Below are 23813 nucleotides of genomic sequence, written 5' to 3'. Positions count from 1 at the left end.
ATTTGAGTCAAATCATCATTCTTAAAATCAAATTAATTATATCGAATAGAACAAATCTCAAATTTGATTACCAACCCATACAACTATTGAACTAAATAAATCAAGAGTTTCATTTTGATATATCGTCAAATGAAACTTGAACTTGTGTTTTCTTATACATGGAGTCTCCACTTTAGTATTTCTAATTTTGTTTCAAATCCTCAGAGGAAATTGAAAATCATGTAATTGGGCGTAATTGGCAAGAAAAATCATGTAATTGAGCGTAATCGGCAAGAATTAGGAGGAGTTAATCCAGATTTAACTCAATGAGAATAGAAAGACCATTCCAAAATATTTAGAGGAATGACCATTTCAGCGCATCTCTCCTAAATTGTAAAAAAAAAAAAAAAGAAAGAAAGAAAAAAACCGTGTTTGAAGGGTCTTACTGTGTGCATGTTAACCTAAAGAGTCAAATAATCAAAGCTTGTGGCATCATTTGCTACGTAGTTTCTTAAGGTCACCGATAACAAAGAGAGAAATCTGAATTCTCCCTTGAATTTCCAACCTTTTTAAGCCATAAAATCAAATGGAATTTCATCTATAATAAATCCATCGCAATATATCTATTCCTACAGCTACAAACAAAATTAAAACAACCTATTCATTAGCTTAGCTTCTTCAAGGTGCCATGCAGCGTTATTCCTCTTCTTCTTCAGCCATGAATTTATGCCGTAAAATCCTCAACCCTAGAAATCAAATCCAACCCATTAGACGACCGTGTGATGTTTTCATTAACCATAGAGGAATTGATACAAAGAGGACCATTTCTGGGTTGCTTTATGACCATCTTTTGAGGCTGAGGCTCAACCCTTTTTTGGATAGCAAAAATATGAAGCCTGGTGATCGGTTGTTCGACAAGATCGACACTGCAATCAGGCACTGTAAGGTAGGAGTTGCTGTGTTTTCACCCCGCTATTGCGAGTCTTACTTTTGCCTCCATGAACTTGCCCATATCATGGAATCGAGGAAGAAAGTTATACCTATTTTTTGTGATGTGAAGCCGTCTCAGCTTCAAGTTAAAGACAATGGAACATGTTCAAAAAAAGAGTTGCAAAGATTTACATGGGCTGTGGAGGAAGCAAAATACACCGTGGGACTTACATTTGATTCATTAAAAGGGTAAGTATAATAATTTATAGATTATTTGGCCTTTTTTAATTAATTATCCATAATGAAAATTTTTTTAATGTTGAAATGGTTTCGTTTATTTATAGGGACTGGTCAGAGTTCTTAAAAACAACAACGGATGCAGTGATCAAGAACTTGATTGAGGAGGATGAAGAAAATGGAAACAAGGGAAGGCTTTGCATTGTGCAGGATTCTTAATCAAGAAAGAAGATTAATAATCTTAATATACTTGTTAAGCAATTTAATTATCATAACCAAGTTATTTGATTCCTTTATTAATTAGTTTTTTTTTCTAGGGGAGAAACCAAAAAGTGTTATCCCTAGTTCGTTGAGTGTTCAGCTTCTTCGTAAAATTACACTTTCAGGGTTCAATGGCCGCTGTAATAATGCATCTTGCAATCAAATATTGCAGATGTTTCAATAAAATTGTAGAGAAATGTTAATTCATGACATCTGTTATAGTATAATAAAGTTCATCAGCTTCAATTAATTTTTTTTCTTTTTTATCTTTCATCAAAATTCATCATTAAATTGAGTTGGTCTCTCTCTCTCTCTCTCTCTCTCTCTCTATATATATATATATATAAACTAAAGTTTAATATTTGTATAATATATGATTAATTATGTCTCAAACATTATGCATATAATTTTATTGATTCTCCAAATGCATGTTAAATTAATGACAAAACATTATAAGTTTAGTTCCTATAATTCTATGTAAAGCTGATGTACACAATAACATTTTAAATATAAACTAAACAAATACTATGTATATAAAATTAAGGTAATAATCTCTTAATGAGTATGAATCCGTGTTAAATTTTTCTTTCGAATGGTGTTCAAACTGATAAATTTAGAAGAAAAATCATAGAAGTTGCAAGGTCTTCAGAAGTTGATCAAGTTTATCATCGGCCTAACTGCATAGCAAAGGAGCATCATGCATGCAAATGCATATTGGGAAGTGGAGGGTGAGAATCAGATACAGAATCACGGTGGAGAAACAAAATTATTATATATATATATATATATATATATATATATATATATATATATATATATATATATATATATATATATATATATATAAAAGATTTGACCACGATGATGCTGATAAGCACCGACACAGAGAAAACAACGGAGACTACGGGCGCCCGCCATGGGGCCAAAGTAGAAAATTTTGGGGTTCTTAAAAATTATCATATTTAAGGGGGGTTTTAAAATAACCAAACTTTTTACTCAATATATATACTCTAAAAATATATAATCTCAATAACTAGTAAAATTAGTGAAGTATTAGAATTTTTAAGAAAAAGATATAGCTTTGAACATTTGTTATATTTGTGAAATATTAACTTATTTGATATAATAGTTATAAGTCTGATCATTGTATCTCAAGTTTATCCTCTAATAAATATGGATGAGTCTTCGATTAACAAAAAAAAAACTCTAAAGATATGATTTTTGATTTCTTGCAAATTTGGTTACTATACCCTAATTTTACCTCTCAATAAATATGGGTGAGTCCCCAAACGACAAAAAGAAAAAAAAGACTCTAAATATATGGTTTTTGATTTCTTCCAAAATCCGATCATTTTAGTATTTAATCTTATTACCTGGATGTACAGATTTTCCTTCATAAATATCTTGTTTTAGGCATAAAATATCATAACTGAGTTACACAATGGTAGAGTTATAGATAAATTGTTGAAAGTTAATGAAGGGCATAAGGTTAACATAGTTAGTTAATTGCTAAGAAACCCTTACAAACATGATTAATTAATTTAAAACCCCAAAATTTTGTGTTGCAAGTTGACTTTAAGGTGCCTGTAGTGGAAACTAGTGCTTCATGTTCATCTTCTCCCCCGGGCAAATTCTAATATTTTAATATACAAGACTTAAAACAACATAGTTGACCAAATCATCCTAATAAATTCTTTTTCAAGGTGATAGAGAAAAGGATACTATGTGTACCCATTTTGGGTATACAAATGTATACACACTCATATGTGTCATCATATGATTGGTTATTGTTTTATTTTTAATTCAAAATCATTCAATTACATAATAACACATATAAATATGTACACATTTGTGTATCCAAAGTGGGTACACATAGTTTTATTCTAATATTAAATTGCAGGACCTTCATATTTTCTAACACGGTTATGCTCCGGCTCCACCACCAACACGAACAACGACACTCATTTAGCCTTCTTCTTCACAAAACGTAATTGTTACTTCCAATCATCATTTTCTATTCATCTTGATACCCTTAAATGGTTTGGACTTTAGATATGTCCAAGTAAATAACAATGTGAGCCATGCTGCTCGACCAATGGGGTTCTTTCAACCACGATTTATCATTACCACAGTCGCTTTCTGCAACTTTTGTGTTCTTATAACAAGAGGGAGCTTTAGTAATTTTCTTTCAGTTCAACAAAATTTGACCATTTGAGTCTTATTTGACTTTGAATATGATGAGTTGATAATAGAAATTATCCCATTAAGAGAATTTAAACTGGGGTTAAGTTTGAAGGGCCTGTTTTTAACAGTAGTTTAAAAAGGCTCTTTTGTGGCTGATGAATTGAAACTAAACCGTGTTTCGCTCAACTGGCCATTGAAACTTTCTTATATGGTTATGAACAAGTCTTAATCTTGGAATGTTTGAAAGAGACCATTAATAGGTCTGTTGACACTCACTTTGACATCAACTTTAGACTTGAAGAGTTGTGTTTGAAAAAGGCTGAAAGAGAGAAAGCCAATTCATGTTAAATCAAAATTTTCAGTCAAGTTATGCGACTTTTATGGTAAAAAATTTATCAGATTTACATGGTAGCTTCTGGATAGATATGGACAGACAGAATTTTAATGGACTTAATTCAGCTTTCTTTTTAATGAATTTGACCTTTTCAAGCAGTGTATTTGATTTCTGAGATGGTTGAGGCTCTTGGTGCAACTGGTTCGGCCGCAATTGGAACATATTCATCCAAAAAAGATTAACTTTTTCATTTTTCTCCCATTCCAAACTTGGAAATCGTCAAACAAGTATGTTACACATTTAGTCGTTGAAAAGTAAATGACCGTTGGGCAGAAGCAGAAAGAGACTGGAAGGCCTGCAGTAAGACAGTGCCCACCTCCCCTGGGCATGAACAGAATGTGATAGATGTTAATCAGGAAACAATAATTCCGAACAACATTGGCCCTTTATTTTCATCAACGTAATGCAGGTTTGGGCAGGGCCTTTATCAAAGAGAAGAATTCTGCCGGTGCTATGGAAGAGCAGAATTTTACCGGGTAATTGTAGATTTTAATTGGTAGAAGAATAAGTCTCGACAAATCACAATCAAATCATAAGCATTTTCATGTACATTAGTTTCCAGTTGCAGGGCCAATACGCAATTATCAATTAATTAATAAATCGGGTACACAATAGGCCTAACAAATGTGCGACATGTACAGAAATTGCAGAATGCATAATAAAGAATGGGGCATAAATATCAGTTTCACATTCTTCCCTTGTCCGACATAAGCTAATTAATGGTTAATCTACCATCCGTTTCACCATCAACAGAAACCTTATTTGCATCTGTATATAGCTAAAAATACATCATCCGACTATTAATTGTTTGGCTCGTACTTTAAATAGAATCAGATTTAAATTAAGAAGTATTTAATTCAATTTAGTTTAACTTCAATTTAAATCAATAGTTTAAATTTATAGTTCAGTTTGATTTAAATTAACAATTTGGATCAGTGGTTTTGGTTATTATAAAGTAAAATAACATTATTTTCTCAAAAAATTATAAATTTAAATTACGAATTCAAACTGTAAATTTAAGGTATCAATTTGAGTTTAAGACAGTCACAAATTTAAATCATAAATTCAAATTAAACTAAATTGAATCATGTTTTAATCAAATCAAATTCGAAACTTAATCCAAATTATATTCTTTCCAATTCGAGCCAAAGAGTTTTCAAATGGGGTATCCTTTGTGTCCAACCCCACACGTAGCAGTACCAGCTCAACGCCAGGCCCATTGTCTCGGGCCGCCAACGCCTGTAACGACTAACGAGGGCGGTAATACAAGGGATGAATTCAGTGTTGCAATGCGATGACATCGGCAACATTATTTGTATTAATTAATTATGAATTATGTTCATGGTTAAGGCGCATCCCTACCACTTCTGATACCGAGTATAAATTAATGAGACTGACATTGAAATATAAATATAAATACGAGAGGAAATTGATGTTATACAATCGTATTTGAACTTCATGGCAAATATATCCATGTCAACTCAAAATAACATTTTCCATGTGATGTGATGTTGATACAATGGAGGTCACCTTCATATAGCACAGTATATCTTTCACGGCCAAAGGACTATTTTCACCCCGGTTTGAATGAAATAACAAATATATATTTATAATAGATAAAAAATTTAAATATTCATATAAGTTTTAGTCTATTAAAATATATCAACAAAGTTTATATTCAAATTAAGAGGTAAAATAGTTATTTGTATCAATAATATTAAAATAATTAAAATTATATTTTATTTTTCCTCTCTCGGTTTGAAAAACTAACATTTTTTTCTTATATTAAGTTTTAAAAAATCTATTTTTCTCTTTTATTAACATTTGTCGTCCATATCTCTGGATGACAAACATTGTCCTCACTAGACGATGTGTCACGTTAGTCATCGGTGGCCAAAAGGAGAGATGAAAAAAAAAAACTTAAGGATTTAAGGGAGATAAGTCACTTTTCAAAATTCAGGTATTTGATAAAATATTAATTTTTAAAATTAAAGAGAAAAAATAAGATAAAATTATATATTTTTTAATATTATTATTATACGATAGTTTTATCTTTATATTTAACAATAATTTAGAGATAGATAAAAATTTAAATTTTTTATTTATTACAAATGTATTTTTATCATTGAGATAAAACTTGGGTAAAAAATAGTCTTTTGTCGCTATCTTTCACCTCATATATTCGCATACCGTAATTGATTATTGAACTTTAGACTAATGTTTTTAGAGTACATTAATCCGGGAAGGGGGTGCTTTGTTTCAACAAATAATCGGATTGATTGATCGCTAAATTGGTTAGTCAAATATTTAAAATAATTTTATATAATTAATTATTAATATATATTTTGAATTACTTTAAACTGACAGGTGAGATGCTGATTCACATAACATAACAAGATAATAATGTATGATTCATGTGTAAGTTCCCCTATTTATTTATAAATACTATATACTAATAAATCATGAAACCATGACAATTTCATCCCTTTTTATATTTATATTTACCTGAAGTAACTTTAATTCTTGTAATTTTTTTAATATTGTTTTAGTCAATATCAATAATATTTTGGTCCCTAAATTTTCTAATTTAGGAACAAAATTAATAATAGCAGTAAAATATTATTCTCGCCCACTTGAATTTAAGAAAAATCATAGATTTATAAGATAATATATGATAATAAAACCAATAAAAGTTTTTATATGTCTCGTTATTAATATAAATCAATACCTTATTAATATTAAATACATATTATATGGACGAAGACATTATGTTCATGGTAGTCGATTATGTAACGTATTATGTATCAAAGATCTAATTTAACATATCATGTTTGAGTATTGAGTATCGAGTATCATATCATATAATATAGTTTTTAAGAAATAAAATAATAAAATATTAATAAAAATAAAAAATATATAATTGATACATTATTATTTTAAAAAATATTACAAACACGTATAAAAATTTAAAATTTTTCATATACTCCTTTACTACATTATTATTTTCTCTAAAAATTGTGTCATTTTGTATTAGCAATATATATTGTATCATACAATACGTCTATTGTATAGTATTAATTACGATACATCTCATGATACATATTATTTTATATATATATATATATATATATATATATATATATATATATATATTGTATTATATCATATGATATATATTATGTATTGTAAGATATCGATAACTATAGTTATGTTGTAAATTCAAGATTTTATTAGGTTAAGTACAATGAACATTTGTTATTCAGGTACATTCAATTGTTTTTAATTTTTTACATTTAACGTGAATTTTACTTTATTTGGAAAAAAATTTAATTTTCTTATTTTTTCAATAAATTTTTATATTTTTTTTATAGATGTTGAATTTGTTTAATTTTGTGTGCCACTAACCAATTTTCCCATACAATTGAACAATTATAAGTTGTATGTTTGCGGCATACTCATCAAATTGCTAATAAATATAAGGTCAAAAAATTATTCCCACCCAAGTTATAGTGAAATTTTAAGCTCATATATATCAATTTTCAAAAATTTAAACACTCACTCATTACTCAACTTCTGTTAAGACCAAGGGCAAAACCTTCATTTTATCATAAATATTAAAAAATTTATAATTTTATCACATTCCCTCTAGGTTATGAAAATCGATAATTTCACTTCAATTCCAAATTTTTTTAGTTTAGAAAAATGACTTTTTCTTTTCTAAATCCCTAAGTTTTGTTTTTTCCTCTCCAGCAACAATCCAACTATAACGACTCATATTCAAGAACCATCCAACTACAGCGATTCATCTTCGACAATCATCTCTTCGTCAATGAAGACAAAGAGATGACTGCCAAAGATGTGTCGTCATGGCTAGATGGTCACCGTAGTCAGAAAGGAAAGAAAAAAACATAGAGATTTGCGGGGTGTGGGGAAGTCACTTTTTAAAACTGAAAAAATTGAGGTTGAAATGAAATTGTTAATTTTTAAAATATGAGGAAAAATATGATAAAATTATAATTTTTTTAATATTTATAATAAAATAATGATTTTACCTTTGGTTCGAGTAAAAAATTTTATCACAAGTTGAGTGATAGATGAGTGTTTGAGTTTTTAAAAGTTGATGTATATAAGTTTGAAATTTCACTATATCTTGGGTGAGAATAATTCTTTTGCCCTAAATATAACTTAGCTAATAAACATTGCACATACACTCTTGAATTCAGTAATAAAAATATGCCAACCCTTTTATATTTAAAATATTACATTTGACCCTAAACCCTATGTTTTAAAGTTTAGTTTATTGAACTAAACTTTATTGGAAAAGGTATGAACTTTTGAAATCACTGCCTAAATCTGCTAAAATTGCCCCTTTTTCAGTGAAATACAACACTAAATCAAATCGTAAAAACAAAAATAAAATAGATATTCATCTTAATATTTGCATTTAATTATTTTTTTTTATCATAAATAAGAATACGAGATTTTAAAAACTTTTGACTATAATTTAAAGAGACAAAATCACATTAAACTACATTGATATATTCCTCCACATATTGATTAATTCATAAAACCCCCTAAAGTTATTATTTTAAATTATTGCACCAAATTTTTAGACGGAGATTAATCTTTAATGGTACTTAAAAATTAATAAAATTATTTATATATCTTTTTATTGTATAATTGAATATATAAATAATATATTATTATATAATTAAAATTTTTTAAATTAAAAATAAAATAATATTTAATTATATATTTAAAAATATCAATTCGTATTATTTCTCTTTAAAAAATTATCAAAGTGCACACGTGCGGGAGATGGGTCCAGATTGTGTTGAAAATTTGTTATCTGGACTGATGTAGAAGGGGGAATTTGGCCATTGCATAAGAAACGCATGACATACAAAACGTACTGGTTGTTCTCAACGTCCGACCCCAAAAACCTGCCTTCCCATATTTTGTTGCCTTTTCCGCGTATGTGGTCCCGACTTCTCGTCATCACCACGTGTCACCATTTTATTTCTTCATTCCACCACGTGGCAGACGATCACCGGTGCTCATTAGGCACTTTATCACTCCCTAAGACCTCCTCCTCGTCTTCTTCATCTTCACTTTGACATTTCATTTCAACCTCCGCTATTAACTCTTCCAAATTTATATCCATTCCATATTTTGCATTCAAATTTGTTTTCTTTTTTTAAATAATTCTATTAATTAACCAATTTTCATTAATGGAGAGTACGGATTCTTCCACCAGTTCCCACCACCCCCACCTCCCGCCGGGCTTCCGATTCCACCCCACAGACGAGGAGCTCGTTGTTCACTACCTCAAGAAGAAGGCCACCTCTACTCCACTTCCGGTTGCGATCATAGCAGAGATCGATCTTTACAAGTTTGATCCGTGGGAGCTGCCGAGTACCTATTAATTAACTTTCTTAATCATCCTGCTAATTCACTTAATTATGCTTGTTTGATTAATATTATACTCCCTAATTGAATTTGTTTAGGTAAGGCGACGTTTGGAGAGCAAGAGTGGTATTTTTTCAGTCCGAGAGATAGAAAGTACCCTAATGGGGCCAGGCCAAACAGAGCTGCAACATCAGGATATTGGAAAGCTACTGGTACTGATAAACCTATAGTGACATCTATTGGGAATCAAAAGGTTGGGGTGAAGAAGGCCCTGGTTTTTTATGGCGGTAAGCCTCCGAAAGGTGTTAAAACCAATTGGATTATGCATGAATATCGTCTTGTCGATAATAACTCTGCTGCAAAACCTCCGCCTCCATCTGATTTAGCCAACAAGAAAGCTTCCTTAAGAGTATGTAATTAATGAATTCATCTTCATCTTTCTTAAAAGATGTTTTGTATTACATTATTTTAATTTCTTTGTGATTATATATATCCAGCTTGACGACTGGGTTTTATGCCGGATTTACAAGAAAAACAACACGCAGAGACCAATGGAGAGAGACAAAGATCAAGATTGTATCGAGGGGATGTACACATCACACTTACAAACCTGCAGTCATCAAAATCAAAAACTCCCCGCTAAGAATGACACAGGTGGCTATGGAAATTCACTGCTTGAACATGATGATCATAATTTCTTTGAAGGGGTGTTATCAGGAGAAGGCATGCAGCAAAACGGTTTCGTTTCTCAATTAGCTTCTTCAAATATCCCCAAGCCCAACATCTCCAACATCGTCTCCCCTTCTACCACAAACACTTTCCCTGTTAAACGTCCGATGTCCTCGCCGTATTGGAATAATGAAGTTGCCAGTGGTGGTAACACGATAACAGCCTCTTCTTCCGGGAAGAGATTTCACGGCGATCTTAACAGTGGCAGCACGGCGACTGATGACAATAATAATAATTCCTTCGTTTCATTGCTGAATCAGCTCCCACAGAGCGTGCCGTTTCAAGTCCCCAACTCTCTTCTTGGGTCTCTGGGTGATGGAAGTTTGCGGCAACAGTTTCAACTTCCCAGCATGAACTGGAATTCATAATTTGTGAGATTTACCATAAATAATTATTATTTTATATATATATATATATATACACACACACATCCACACCCACATATATTTACATATGAAGATTTATATTTTAGCATATATATAATAAATTAATACAGTTTGAAGATGGGCAAATATCTTGGATGTGTTGGAAATTTGTCAGAGCAATCTTATGAAAACCCAATTTTAAATATTCAATTGTGTATCTAAATTATATATCATCATGTGATTTGGTTTTCAAATTATAGATAAATTTACACTCAACACATAATAATATATAATTTAAACATCTAATTGAATACTCGAAACTGGATATACATAATTTTTTTGAATTAGTAATTATCTAGCAATGCATGCATGTAATGTTATTACTCTTTGTCTCTCTCCGTATAACTTCTTTTCTAGTTTGGTGTGAACATCTTAAGATTAATTAAAAAAAATAACTATTTTTAGTTTACACTTAAATATAAAAATGATGTATTATTATATAATTGAGTGTTATTTTATTTTTAATTCAAAATTATTCAATCACATAATATTATATCATCTGTATATCTAATTATATATTAAAAAATAAGTCTACATCATTTTATTGAATAATTATACCAACAATATCAGCTTTAATAATATATAAATAAATAAAAGATATGGAAGAATCAATAAGGGCTATATTTTTCAATATAATGACAGATGGGTAGATGTCAAAATCAGATGTTGATACAAAGATAATGAGTCATATTCAAATGTCAACAATAATTCATGGCCAACATGTGCTTTTATTTGGAATGTTGTACATGTCTATCAATTTATGGATTTGGTATTGGCTCATTAAAAGCTCATGCCTAATTGTCTCCTTTTCTTAATTTGTTCATATATAATTAATCATTTAATAGTGATTATCCGAATTTAGGTAAATTTGTCTTTTATGTATCTCATCATGGGCTCATCTCCTCCATGAGTTTTTTTTAATTATATTCAATACCCATGACTATAATTAACAAAAAACATATAATTTATAAATTTATATTTGGATGTTGTCACTTTTTTAATGTATGCAATATTGATTATGGAGTTACATCCATCCATCCATCTTAATCATGCCTTATTATCTCATTAATTACTTATTTAATCTCATTTTCTTTTCTTAGGAAAGAGGACAAAATGACTTTACATGAATGCCATATCTTTATTGTAGAAATTTGAAAGAGATACTTGGATTAAAAAAAAAAAAATCCCTTTTGATCTTCATGCCAATGGGACTCTTTTCCATCCCTACACTTGGAAACTTTTACCAAATCCTGTAGATAGGCTAAGCTTGAAATATTTATAAATTATTAGACACACCATAAAATTCTTATCCTCACAAACATATTATTATTATTATTATTTATGGTCAATTTCATTCACTTTAACCCTCTTAGATTGAAATAATAATTTTTAAAAGTATTAAATATTTGTTATAATTAAGGGTTTTTGGTAATTTCTGGATGCCTCAATTGAATTTTGAAGATATATTTAACTAAAACCATATTGTGTTTGGTTAGGGTAATACTTTATTCCTTAAAAAAAAAAAGAATACCACTAAAATAGAATATTTGGTAAAGTTACTGTTCCATTTGGTAACATTGACATGCATATATGGTTATTGTCTTTGGTTGATCGTAAAATATTATTTTATTTAAATAACTTTTATATATTATTGATAATAAAATAATAATATGTTTAGTTAAAATTAATATGCTCTAGGTTAATTTTTTGTTGTGTGTATGTTATAAAATATTCTTCATGTTAATAATATATATAAATTTTTTCTTGTTGTCAAATAATAAAATCAAATAATTAAATTAAATTTTATTTTATCATATTGTAAAAAATTGAAATTAATGAAATTTGGTGAGAGTAGCTTTATTCTAAAAATCTAACAAATTAAGGATAAATTTATAACAAAATTAAGATTATATTGATAATTTTTAAGTATACTTAAGTAAATTAGTAATGGAAAATTATATTATATATCACATTATATTAGTAATAAAAATGTTATATTGTGTTCAAATTATGCATATCATTTATGCATATAGTGATACTCAACAATTATCAAAAGAGGCATTTAACAAAGTGAAACCAGAGTGGTACGGGAAATAAAAATATTTTGTATTGGTTTTAAAGAAAAATGTGATGTTGTTAAAAGAACAAGTAGATTTAACCCAACAAAAAGAAATAATGGTCGGAATTTGAAGCTAAGGGGGAAAAAAAAAACGAAAATTCGCAATTGGATTATAATGCTGTAAAAAAAAAAAAAAAAAAGGGATTCATAAACAAGATATAATTTCAGAACAAAATACAATATTTTTGTAAATTATATTTTTTCAAGATTTTAATTATTATTAAGACTTAAAAAAACTTAAATAGTATAATTTTTTCAAAATGTACATAACGACAAGCCGAACGACCTTTGGATTGCAAAGAGATCTGAGGTCCCACCAAGATTTGAATTCGGGTTACTGGATTCAGAGTCCAATGTCCTAACCACGAGACCATGGGACCTGTTTGGTCATCAATAACCTCTTTTAATTACTCAAAACTGGCACTCTCTGTCGGACACCCACAGCATCTTTTTATTTGTGGACTAGAACCAGAATGCTAAACGGAGCATGTTTTGTGAGCCCTTCTTGCGTTTTAGTAGAACAGAAGAAAAATATACAATTGTAAGGCCGTGACCGTGAAAAAACAAATAAAGAATACCATCTTTAACAAGTTAAATTCGAAATAGAATACCATCCACACTTGTTTTTTGGTTAACCAAAAAAACTTTCTTGAGGTTGAACCAGCCATCTTTAACAAATTAAACAATGAATCCAATGATCGATCTTACGATCATAGTACCAGATGAATTTGATCTTAATGTTTTGAACTCATACTCATGTTTAGACACCCCAAACATGTATTCAAACCTTCAATTACTACCATGTTTAAATTAAGCAAATTGAACACTAAAACTCGGATATCGGTCTAAGAATAAACAAAATGAAAATAATTCACGGTAGCATGGACAAATTTTAACATAACAAAAGAACTACTGTCATTCTACTCTCAGATTAAAAAAAAGCATACAAACAATGCACTAATATAACCAAATTCTACCCAAAAATTAAATTTGTCATCTATGTATCAGATACAAGCAACAAAGAAAAGGGCTGTTAAAGAAAGAAACCCTATATCATTTACATGTTAAAAGAAAGAATGTCCATCTGTAATTTCACTAACTCTATACTATTGACCTTCACATACTATACAAACTGATTGGGGGTAAGAACAGGGTGAAAGCTCAATTGTTAAAAAAAATTAAGACAAGAAAAAGAATCATGTGAATCTCATGACTATTGGCATAGCCTTCTATAAAGTGCTTTCCCCTACTACTTTTGATTCAGAAACTCTAGTGTAGCTATATTCGATTCTCTAAAGAGCTACCACTGCGACAACTGCAGATTCTGAACAAGGACCTATAGAACTGTATATGGATCAGAGAAATGGTATCTTCCAAACCTGGTTAACTCCTAATCACACCATAAACAAGTAATTTAAGTCATCCACTGTAAGGCGAGTCTGTTCACCACCAGCATCATCCTCTCCAAATGCTGATGCAACCATCTCTCTCTTCTTTCGCTGCAATAGAACAAAGAATTTCTTAAACAATAATTGTCAAAACAAGCATTTATATCTTATTTAACAAATGAAAACCAATCTTTTTGCAAGCATCCATCTAATACCAGAAACCATACCTTTACACATTCTTTCCAATTATTTAAAACAGACAACATAATGATCTAACTTATCAGCAAAAAGGAAAAAAAAATTTATACCTGGAGAGCCAAAATACGATCTTCAACTGTATTTTTCACTGTTAACCGCAAAACCGTAACTGGTCGAGTCTGTCCAATACGATGTGCTCTATCAATTGCTTGATCTTCAGTTGTTGGGTTCCACCATAGATCCAAGAGCAGAACATGGCAAGCAGCAACCATGTTCAATCCAAGACTAGCAGCTTTCAAAGACATGATCATGACACCCACCTATTCCAAAAGGATCAAACATTAAAAACCACTCTAAGCACCAAAGTAAGCCAATAAAGCTATCTGATTCCCTGAAAATTCATTACCAAGACAGAATATCTAGAATGTAAAAGCTACCAACCTCTGGGAGGGTGTTAAAATCCTTTACAGCTTTGTCTCTGGCAACAACAGACATAGTTCCATCTAGTCTTCTGTACTGGATGGAAGAATCCTTTAGACAAGCTTCAAGCAAATCCAACATTTTTGTCCACTGTGAAAACACGATTGCTTTCTGTCCAACTACCTTAATAGAATCCTTTATATCTTTCTCTGCAACCAATCTTTTTTCATCATGAACACTGCTAAGTGAATCTCCTACACGAAGGTTATATGAATCTTCTGGGAAGCATGTGCTATCATCAAAAGAATTATGTAATGAACTACTCGTTAGTGCAGATTCCCTTGGTTTAGCCATTGACTGCAGGACCTCAATAGCAGCCTTTATTTTGGATGATGAGAAATTTTCAGGACAAGGTTCTAGTGCCTCAGCCAAAGCAGGACCAGACCAATCAGTAGAATTGTCCTGGCCAATCTGCTGAGAGAGAGAATTGTTTAATGTAGCTTTTGAGAAAACTGAAGACACACTAAGCCGAAATTTACAATTTGTTGTGGGGCACTGACTATCATCACCGGTAAGATGTTCACAGATGCACTGATTACAAAAAACATGACCACAGACTGACACAACAGCATCTTCAGGGGGATCCTGTAGAAAAACCAGCTGAGGTTTCAGGGGAAAAAAGCAGACCAAATTGTTTTTATAAGAATACTAAGTCAAAATTAACTAACAAACAATTGCAGATGTTCAGAAATATTAGCAAATAAGAAAGCGAAGCTATTCATAACAGGATTGATGATTCATTGGATATGTGTAATTCTAAACCATAAATGGAAGAAATGGCATGATACTCATCCAAAAGGTACTCATGCTATTTTACAGCTATTGTATTTATCCAATTCCACTATCCTTAAAGATTGCTCATCTCTCTCTCTCTCTCTCTCTCTCTCTCTCTCTATATATATATATATATATACACAAAACAAAACCCAGTTATCTAACAGTCAATCACCTGTAATAGCAACTAAAACTATGCTGGTTTGCTGATGATACCAAAGAACACCCAAACAAATTGTACAATGAGGTGCAATGCTTGCATCTATGTATGATCATGCTTCATATATCATAAGATATCACCATAAGACATCATAAGATATCACACCATATCCACAAAATGATTTTCCCACAGCTTCCACCAGATTTCATAGAGATTTGTACAGCACAGTTTTTCATTAAATCACTGACTACGTAGAGCATTTAATACTATGACCCACAAAAATTGTGATGAAGAACAAAGGCCATAAAAGACCTTCAAACTTTCTTTCCCTGTCATAAAACTCATCCAGTCACATTACATTTGTGGAGATAAAATTTATCAAAAAAAACTTAAATTAATCAAAAAATTTTGGCCAGACATTTCAGAAATCTGTCCCATCATGGATTGGATCTTATATAAACACATGAAACATAAAATCCACATTCAACATACAAAACATGATTCTAATCTAGAGCCTCCACAATCGAAACTCCACTGACCATTCCCAGTGTATAAACTAGCTCTAATGAGTTCAAAGTCAAGCCCATTCCTAACTATAAACAGTTTATATGAAACATAAAACAACTAAAAGCTCAAAAAATGCCAGCCAGAAATAGTAAAAAGGAAATGTGAAAGGATGTAATTAAATGTAAAACAGTACAGTAGTGAAAAGAGAAAAATCGAAGTCCCTATTTAGATAATTAGTGGAACAAATAAATGTAAGGGGCATAAAAGATTAGATACAAAGATCAGGATGATAGCATGAAAACTACGAGTATAACTTTGCAAATATTATAAGTTATTACCAAAGCAAAAGGACATCATATATAAACCGAAATCGAGGACAAAATAGTAACCACTTACATTGCAAATGCCACAAATTGCCAAAGAAGCTTCTAAACAATTGAGAAGGCAAATTTGTTTCTCCCGAGGAAGCTTCTTAGCCATCTCAACTGAGGATCTCCACAACGACTTTGAATTAAAACCCTTGACAAGAAGAGGGTGATCACACGCTTGACGAAGGCGCAAGAGCATCAATAAAATGTTAACATAGTTTTGCTTTACAGTTCCAGCAGCCGCATATTCCTGACAGAAGACATAAAATAAGCAAAAGCAGTTAAGCATGCTTCATAAAGGAAAAAAATCAACCACATGAAATAGAGAAGAAAATCCGAAATAGCAAAACTACTTTCACCATAGTATGATACCTTAAACTGATCACGTGAATCGATCTCTAATTGATTGTAGAAATCACGTTCCTCCTGTGTAAAATCCACTTGTTTAAGTTCAATTACTTTAGGTGGCAAGTTGATAATAGGCTTCCCATCAAGAAGAGTGCCTAGAAGTACATAACAACCCATCAGATGACATTAAGACATCAAAGTGATCTGCAGATTAATGCACGACTCACACACAACAAACCCTCATTAGTTAAGATAATTGAACACACAAACATCAAGAAAATAAAAAGTCCTCAAACAACTTTCAAAATACTGAATTTTCAGACACCATTCTTTTGAGGAAAAATAAAATAAATTAGCATTTAATAAACACAAAATTAGAGACAACCACACAAAGAGCTTACACTACAATTCAGAGGCAAGCAGTCCCCGTTAGAATCTTTTCTTAATCCAATTCCAAGATTTTACTCATATATTAGTGATTATTGTCAAACACAAAATGAACCATTGATGAAAGACTCACAAAACATAAACAAGACCCCAAAGTGAAAAATCAAAGACCAATAAAACAGATGCTCTTTCAAGAACAAACTAATATTCAAAGCACTGGCCGACAAGAAAGCAGAGAATAAAAAATAAAGACATGAATCGCTTTTAGACTATCAGTGACAGAAACAAAACTTCCGACAGTTTAAACTTAACACGACACCACACAGAAACAATAGCACTAACTATGCACTTTTTCTTTTAAGAGCAGATACACAATCAATCTGCAAAGTATTCTAAATTACCTTTGGTTCGACGCAGCATAATTGTTTTCAAGACAGCTTGCAGCTTTCTGTAACCTTTCACTGGATTTTTAGAAATTGGAACCTTTATTGTAGCACAGAATGACTTGTAGGAGGCAAAAGGGTCATATCTGAGAAATCGAAAGTAGCTATAAAGATCATCGATGGCATTCTGAATGGGAGTCCCTGACAAGCACCACCTACGTTTAGCACGGAGACCCCAACAAGCCCTAGCAACTTGAGTTCTGTGATTCTTTATGCTTTGGGCCTCATCCAAGACAACCCTAAACCATCCAACTTTTGCAAGAGGTCCAGCAGCCATCTCAAGAAGCATACCATCCACTCCTTTCTTGCGTTTCATACCCTTTTGGTCAGAACTAGTTGGGTATTTTCTTTTCTTGCCAGACCAAAACATTGGTGAATCGCAATCATCTTCTGCCTTTATTTTCTTATCATCATCTTCTTTATCAACAAGGGGCTGCTTCGGGACCTCCATGCTAACTATTGAATATGTTGTAATTACCACATCATACTTTGCCAACTCAAAAGGATCCTTAGTTCGATTGCTTCCATGGTACACCAGAACAGAGAGATTTCCTTTGCTTGTTACCTTATTGCGCAACTCTTCAGCCCACTGCCGCAACACACTCGTCGGACAAACAACAAGAGTTCCCGCAGCTGGCCTTCCCCTGGCATCTCCAACCGTGTTTAAACTCTTTCCTGTACTCCCATTGGACATAACTGGAGAGTAATCAGAGTCTTTCTTTATTCCATCTGGAGAGTAGTCAGATTCTCTCTTTATTCCATCATTCTCATGAGCTCCATTACCATCGTCGTCGTCATCATCCAAATTTAGAGTTTCCAGTTTACATTTGTTAACATTCTCTGCTTTAAAAGTAGGAGGCCTTTCCTTAAGAATAAGTGCAATTGTTGATACTGTTTTTCCCAGTCCCTGCAATATCAATTGTATTAACCAAAATCAAGTCAGTCAATGATGGGCCACTAACAATATCTTAGCAACAAATATAGACAACCAACCTGATCATCTGCAAGAATTCCTCCTGAACAGTGCAAGCTAGAAGTCTCCTTTTGGACCATCCATGACAAAGCAATTCGCTGTCCCCAAGAAAGAGAAAGGGATTCAACAAAGCCATAAAAGAAATCCATATTCTAATTTCAACAAATTAAATGACTAGAAATATGAGTCTAATAATCATTAGATACAATAACTTGCATCTTGGTGATTTTTCTTCTTTCTTGCTGTGCAGCAATGCCCATTCAACAAACATGCATGTCTTTCCATTCATAAATACCATAGTGTTATCAGATAAGATTCAAAATAAGTGCCCGTTACATCGGTTCCCCATTATTCTATTTTCAACATTCATAAGTCAAAGACAACTCAAAATAACAAAGAAGAATACTTAAACTTCAACATTCAAATATTTCAGTGAATAGATAAAAAGGAAATTTTCCCTACCTGATGTCTCAAAAGAGACACTGCCAACACACCATCAGGTGGACTAGCTTCAGATTTGGGCTGGGAAAGGTCCTGCAAGGCATCTTAGAACTTTAGATACATCAACATTATCAGTTAAAAATAATATTTTCAAGAGTAAATTTAATTCAAACAGGGTAACAACAAGATTATATCATACATATAATTAAGCATTAAAATGGAACCTGCTTATCACTTCTTAACAACAAACTGTACACTTAAAAAATATATTCATTATTTGATGTTAAAGGGCAGCACCTAACTTCTTAAAAATTTTTCTACCACTTACAAGGCCCTAAAGGTAAAAGGAGCCCCCCTTGTTCACATGTCACCTTCACATATATAAAAAATGCTCAGCTGCTGGCAGCTAGTCAAAGCTAGAAGCCTCCAATTTTATTTTTTTTAATCAAGAAAAAAAAGACTATAAATTAATCCAATATGCTCAAGCTTATGGAATTGTTGACTGGCAACGAAGCTTTAAGGAAATTAGAAGCATCTAATTAATATAAATCATACAGAAATTCCCACTATCATGCAAGATATATTCAAATTATAAAATAAACAAAAAAGGGAATCGGAGCTTTACACATTCTATGTAAACCATATATTCCTGAACTCGTAAAAGCAAGCAAAAAATTTATCCCCGAATATTATAACAACCTGCAATGCAGCTTGAAAAATTAACCGCTCATCAAATGCCCTAAGCCTCACACCTCCAAATCCAGTTTGGGGAACTCCAGTATAATTCAGGGAATCACTAGTGCGGCACGTTGTAACAATAGGCTTTCCAAATGCATTTGAACAAGAAGCTTGATTCACATTAAAACTCTTTCCAAGTGCTCCAGATTGATTAGAGCGTGCAGGTTGACTGATATCTTCAAGTATAGATATATCAGGGCCATCATCAACAAGAGATTTGCAATCAGAGGAATTACTATGAATTGACTCAGGACTCACTTTTGGAATATTGGAATCAATGTTCCGAGGTTTATTCAGTTCAACCTCCTCTTCCTTAAAACAACTTAAATGTTTCTTGTTCGATGCAGACACCTGAGAACCTGGAAAATATTGGCCTGAGGAATTTATATGTAAACTCAAATCTCCACAATCAATGAGAGACCTAGCAGAACTTCCATCAATGGCTTCTTGACAAACGCGAGATTTCTCAGATTCAATAATAATGCCTTCTTTCTCCTTAGCATGAATTCCATTCTTCTGACTCAACAAAGAAGGTGCTACATCAGTAGAGAACTGCTCTAAGCCTTCAAAAAAACTGTCACCATCATGATAAGAAGAATGTCTACTGACAACTTCATCAACCAGTTCAACAGAACCATTGATCATGCTCCTAGAGGCAATCAGTTCATCATTTCCTTCATCTTTTACACAACCAGATTGTTTCATGTTAGAAAAATGTGAATGAGAATAACCGAGTGACGTAGATTCCTTGCTATCGAAAATTCTACTGTCTACATTTACCAGAGAATTTCCATAGATTGGTGAAAAGTAATTATTTACTTCATGTCTAAAATCTTGAGCATTTACAGCCATCCTACTACTTGAGCAAGCACTCTCTGTTGGAAACTCCCCCTGATTGCTTCTGTTAGTTGTAATTTCTTCATTACTGGGCATAGACTGGAAATTGAAACTCAATAGATCTTCAAAAAAAGTATTATTTGTATTCATGTAATATTGCATAGTTGAATAACGCTCATCAACGTCACTAATAACTTCCGAATTATGACAGATGGTAGAATCAGTTGAAGCCACATTATGTGAAGCCACATCTGCATCCCTGAACAGTACGTGTTCAAATGAATACTCATTATTTTCCAGTACTCCTAATGATCCCAACCTATTTCCTTTCATACCACCAGAAGGTTCATATTTTACATTGTTCTCCATGATGTGGCTGTGTGAAGCATCTACAACTGTCAAAAAACATAGAAACAAACGATTGAAGCATAAATGAAATATCCACACCCTAACCTTGAAATGCAAAATATGAAGAGCTTACACACATTTGGAATCAATTTGACTTCCCACATGCCCAAACTGAATCCTGGCTGCACCCTCCAGCACATCAAAACCCATATTATCGCTATGGTAAAAAGATTGTTTACCGTCTCCTTCAGAAAAACTAGAGGCTGTAGTACAAGCAGGTGTCTCAAATAAAGATATTTTAACCCTTTCACCACAGCAAGTCCCTGAAGTTGGCGGGAACCAGTCATTAAGACTAGCAGAGCAAGTTTGTACAGGAGAGCAGGTTTGGTCTGTGTGTTGAAGCTTGCTATGATAATCACCTGAACTCCCTTTTTGATCATCTGAAGCCTTCAAGTCATATGAAGGGTAAGCTGTAGCAGGAACCATGAAATCAACTTGGTATCCTAAGCAATAAATCAAGAATAAGAAGATCTAACATGAGATATTGCATCCCAACCTATCGTAATATCTCAAATAAACATCAGCATCTCACCAACCATCAAACAAAGGCTGGAATACTATGATATATGAAACAAGCAGTAAAAAAAACAATAACATCCATATGAACTTTTTACCACTTCGAATCTGCAAATGATCGTGATTTCCATCCTCCACGACTGACTCTTCTTGTGATGAATTCTTTATTGATGAACCTTCTGGACTACTCTGCAATTTGATACTAAAAGATCAGAATCCTGAAAGAATACTCTTTACACGCTTGGCAAAGTAATTGACTCACATTCAACCCTCATGCCCTAGTTAAGGACATTCAGTTTACTAAAAGTATGATAAAATTATCACATGAGCATTGACTATAAGTTCTTTATTTCAATATCCCATGGCCAGATCAATTAACATTGAGAAACATAACTCGAGATCTATCACAACTAAAAAAATAAGATGAGTTACTTCAACAAAGGCAGTATCAGGAGTGGAAAAAGAAAAACTTCCAATAACTTGACTCTCAAAAATTCACCTCTGAGTTTGAAGAACTATATACAGACTGAACTGTCCACAAATCTAGGGGCAAAGCCAGATCAGAACGATTATATCCTTTTATATTCCAAAGTCCAATATATTCATTCTTATTCGACTGAAAACAATAGCTGAACCCACTCGCAACCAGTCACAAATAGTTTCTATCTTTCTTCCCCTTATCTTTTCTTTAACCAGCTAACTGCTTCATATGGTAATAATAAATTTTAAATAATGATTATTAATCACTCCGTTTGCTAACAGCTCACAAACTTCTTAACTCTTTTTCTTTTCTTCTTTAGATTGAGGAACAATAAAATAAATTACACACGTAAACAGAGAATAACAGCTAAGTAAAGTTTAATGCCAATCAAAATTTACGAGATTTTTTACTAAAATGTAATTCGGTACCTTCTACAATTCAATGATGCATGAAGCTAACAACACAGATATACAAACTCAATTACATATTACAGACCGCAAAAACAAATCGTTACAATCCAAATCCGAAATCTTCGATCGAAAAAACTCTACCTGCACTAGAACAGGCTCCTTTTCTTCGAGTATATCCAACAACTCCCCCATATCGATCGACAATTCTTCACCCAACTCATTTCCAAAATAATCGTCAAACATCTTGTTGCTCTCCGCCACCAACATCACAAAATTTAAACCACGAAAAAAAGAAACCCTAATTACTCCAAAATCCTTCCTTTTCCAGATTCTTAAACCTTATGTGTCTGGAATATCTAACAGTCGGGTCCAAAAAGTGCGAATCTCAACCTAAAAAAAATTCAAAGAATTTGAAGAAGGATGGTTCCTAAAGAGATGCGGACCTTTTCTCACTGTTATGGTGAGAAACTGGGAGGGAAAGTGAATAGAGGGACGATTTTCTTTCCACGCGATTTTAACGCGTACGCCTTCTGTCGGTTCACGTGAAATTTTAAGTAAAATCATAATGGGCAATTTTGGCATATTAAAGAAGTTATTTCAAAACTTCTTAAACATAAAAGACTTGAGTAGTCTTCATTAGTATATTGAGGAGTGTGTGTTACAAACTTATAAATTAAGGGGGTTAAATGAAAACTTCTAGCATAAGCAACATGTTATTATTATACACTATTTTAGATAAATTACATGTTTTAACATATTCAGAGGCAAGTATAAAATTTTTACTGCCCAATGAATTATGTAATTTTTACGTAAATGAGTTTTTTTTTTCCCTTAGCTTATTCCAAGGTAAATATAAGAATTTTATTTTAGTAGGTTTCTTTAAAATTTTACAATTTAGTATATTTTTTACTTGGCCAAAAGACTTATTCCCAACTAAGGTTTAGTGTAAATTCAAATTTCCACTTATTAATTTTTAAAAACTCAAATACTTACTCATCAGTTACAAAAAAAATCGCCATTTAGATATTTTTATTTAAAAAAATTTATCCCTTTTTTAACTTAATTTTAAAATCTCATAATTCTCTGCTAATCTTATATTTCGCAAGTTTAAAACCTCAATTTTTCTCTCAAGTCTAGTGTTTGTAACATCTATATTTTTTTATTTACAATCGTTCTTCCACCTTATAAAAAATTTTAATTTCACCCTCTTTCAAATTTATATAATTTATTATTATTATTATTATTATTATTATATGATTAATCAAAATATTTGAGAAAAATATTATTAT

General features: G+C 31.8%; 3 protein-coding genes across 4 annotated transcripts; 2 read left to right on the top strand and 1 right to left on the bottom strand.

Moving 5' to 3' along the window:
• The first annotated feature begins 667 nt into the window (after positions 1-667).
• LOC123192090 (TIR-only protein-like) lies at positions 668-1365 on the top strand. The gene is made up of 2 exons (XM_044604554.1): positions 668-1158; positions 1254-1365. The coding sequence occupies exons 1-2, from the start codon at positions 668-670 to the stop codon at positions 1363-1365; spliced, it is 603 nt and encodes a 200-aa protein (XP_044460489.1).
• Positions 1366-9093: 7728 nt separating this feature from the next.
• On the top strand, positions 9094-10745 carry LOC123192653 (NAC transcription factor 25-like). Its single transcript, XM_044605284.1, has 3 exons — positions 9094-9400; positions 9493-9803; positions 9892-10745. Exons 1-3 carry the CDS (start codon positions 9217-9219, stop codon positions 10489-10491), a joined length of 1095 nt encoding a protein of 364 aa, XP_044461219.1. The 5' UTR covers positions 9094-9216; the 3' UTR covers positions 10492-10745.
• A 2812-nt stretch (positions 10746-13557) lies between these two features.
• Positions 13558-23058, bottom strand: LOC123192904 (helicase-like transcription factor CHR28). Of its 2 annotated transcripts, none has more exons than XM_044605605.1 (12): positions 22666-23058; positions 21732-21822; positions 21195-21560; positions 19834-21104; positions 19156-19227; positions 18714-18791; positions 17679-18627; positions 16915-17045; positions 16571-16792; positions 14695-15318; positions 14364-14573; positions 13558-14166 (listed from the first exon to the last, which is right to left on the bottom strand). In XM_044605605.1, exons 1-12 carry the CDS (start codon positions 22789-22791, stop codon positions 14062-14064), a joined length of 4245 nt encoding a protein of 1414 aa, XP_044461540.1. In that variant the 5' UTR covers positions 22792-23058; the 3' UTR covers positions 13558-14061. The 2 variants fall into 2 exon arrangements, with proteins under 2 accessions (XP_044461540.1, XP_044461541.1); XM_044605606.1 differs by having other exon boundaries at positions 21195-21527.
• Positions 23059-23813: the final 755 nt, after the last annotated feature.

The sequence above is a fragment of the Mangifera indica genome, chromosome 12, assembly GCF_011075055.1.
Source record: "Mangifera indica cultivar Alphonso chromosome 12, CATAS_Mindica_2.1, whole genome shotgun sequence".
Lineage (NCBI taxonomy): Eukaryota > Viridiplantae > Streptophyta > Magnoliopsida > Sapindales > Anacardiaceae > Mangifera > Mangifera indica.
This window is presented reverse-complemented; position numbering and strand designations above follow the sequence as displayed.

Coding starts and splice junctions, on each gene's coding strand:
- LOC123192090 (XM_044604554.1), top strand. CDS start 668: ATGCAGCGTTATTCCTCTTCTTCTTCAGCCATGAATTTATGCCGTAAA. Junction 1,159..1,253: donor ACATTTGATTCATTAAAAGG/GTAAGTATAATA, acceptor GTTTATTTATAG/GGACTGGTCAGAGTTCTTAA.
- LOC123192653 (XM_044605284.1), top strand. CDS start 9,217: ATGGAGAGTACGGATTCTTCCACCAGTTCCCACCACCCCCACCTCCCG. Junction 9,401..9,492: donor TGATCCGTGGGAGCTGCCGA/GTACCTATTAAT, acceptor GAATTTGTTTAG/GTAAGGCGACGTTTGGAGAG. Junction 9,804..9,891: donor ACAAGAAAGCTTCCTTAAGA/GTATGTAATTAA, acceptor ATATATATCCAG/CTTGACGACTGGGTTTTATG.
- LOC123192904 (XM_044605605.1), bottom strand. CDS start 22,791: ATGTTGGTGGCGGAGAGCAACAAGATGTTTGACGATTATTTTGGAAAT. Junction 21,823..22,665: donor AGGAGCCTGTTCTAGTGCAG/GTAGAGTTTTTT, acceptor ATCAAATTGCAG/AGTAGTCCAGAAGGTTCATC. Junction 17,046..17,678: donor TATGCTGCGTCGAACCAAAG/GTAATTTAGAAT, acceptor ATGTACTTCTAG/GCACTCTTCTTGATGGGAAG.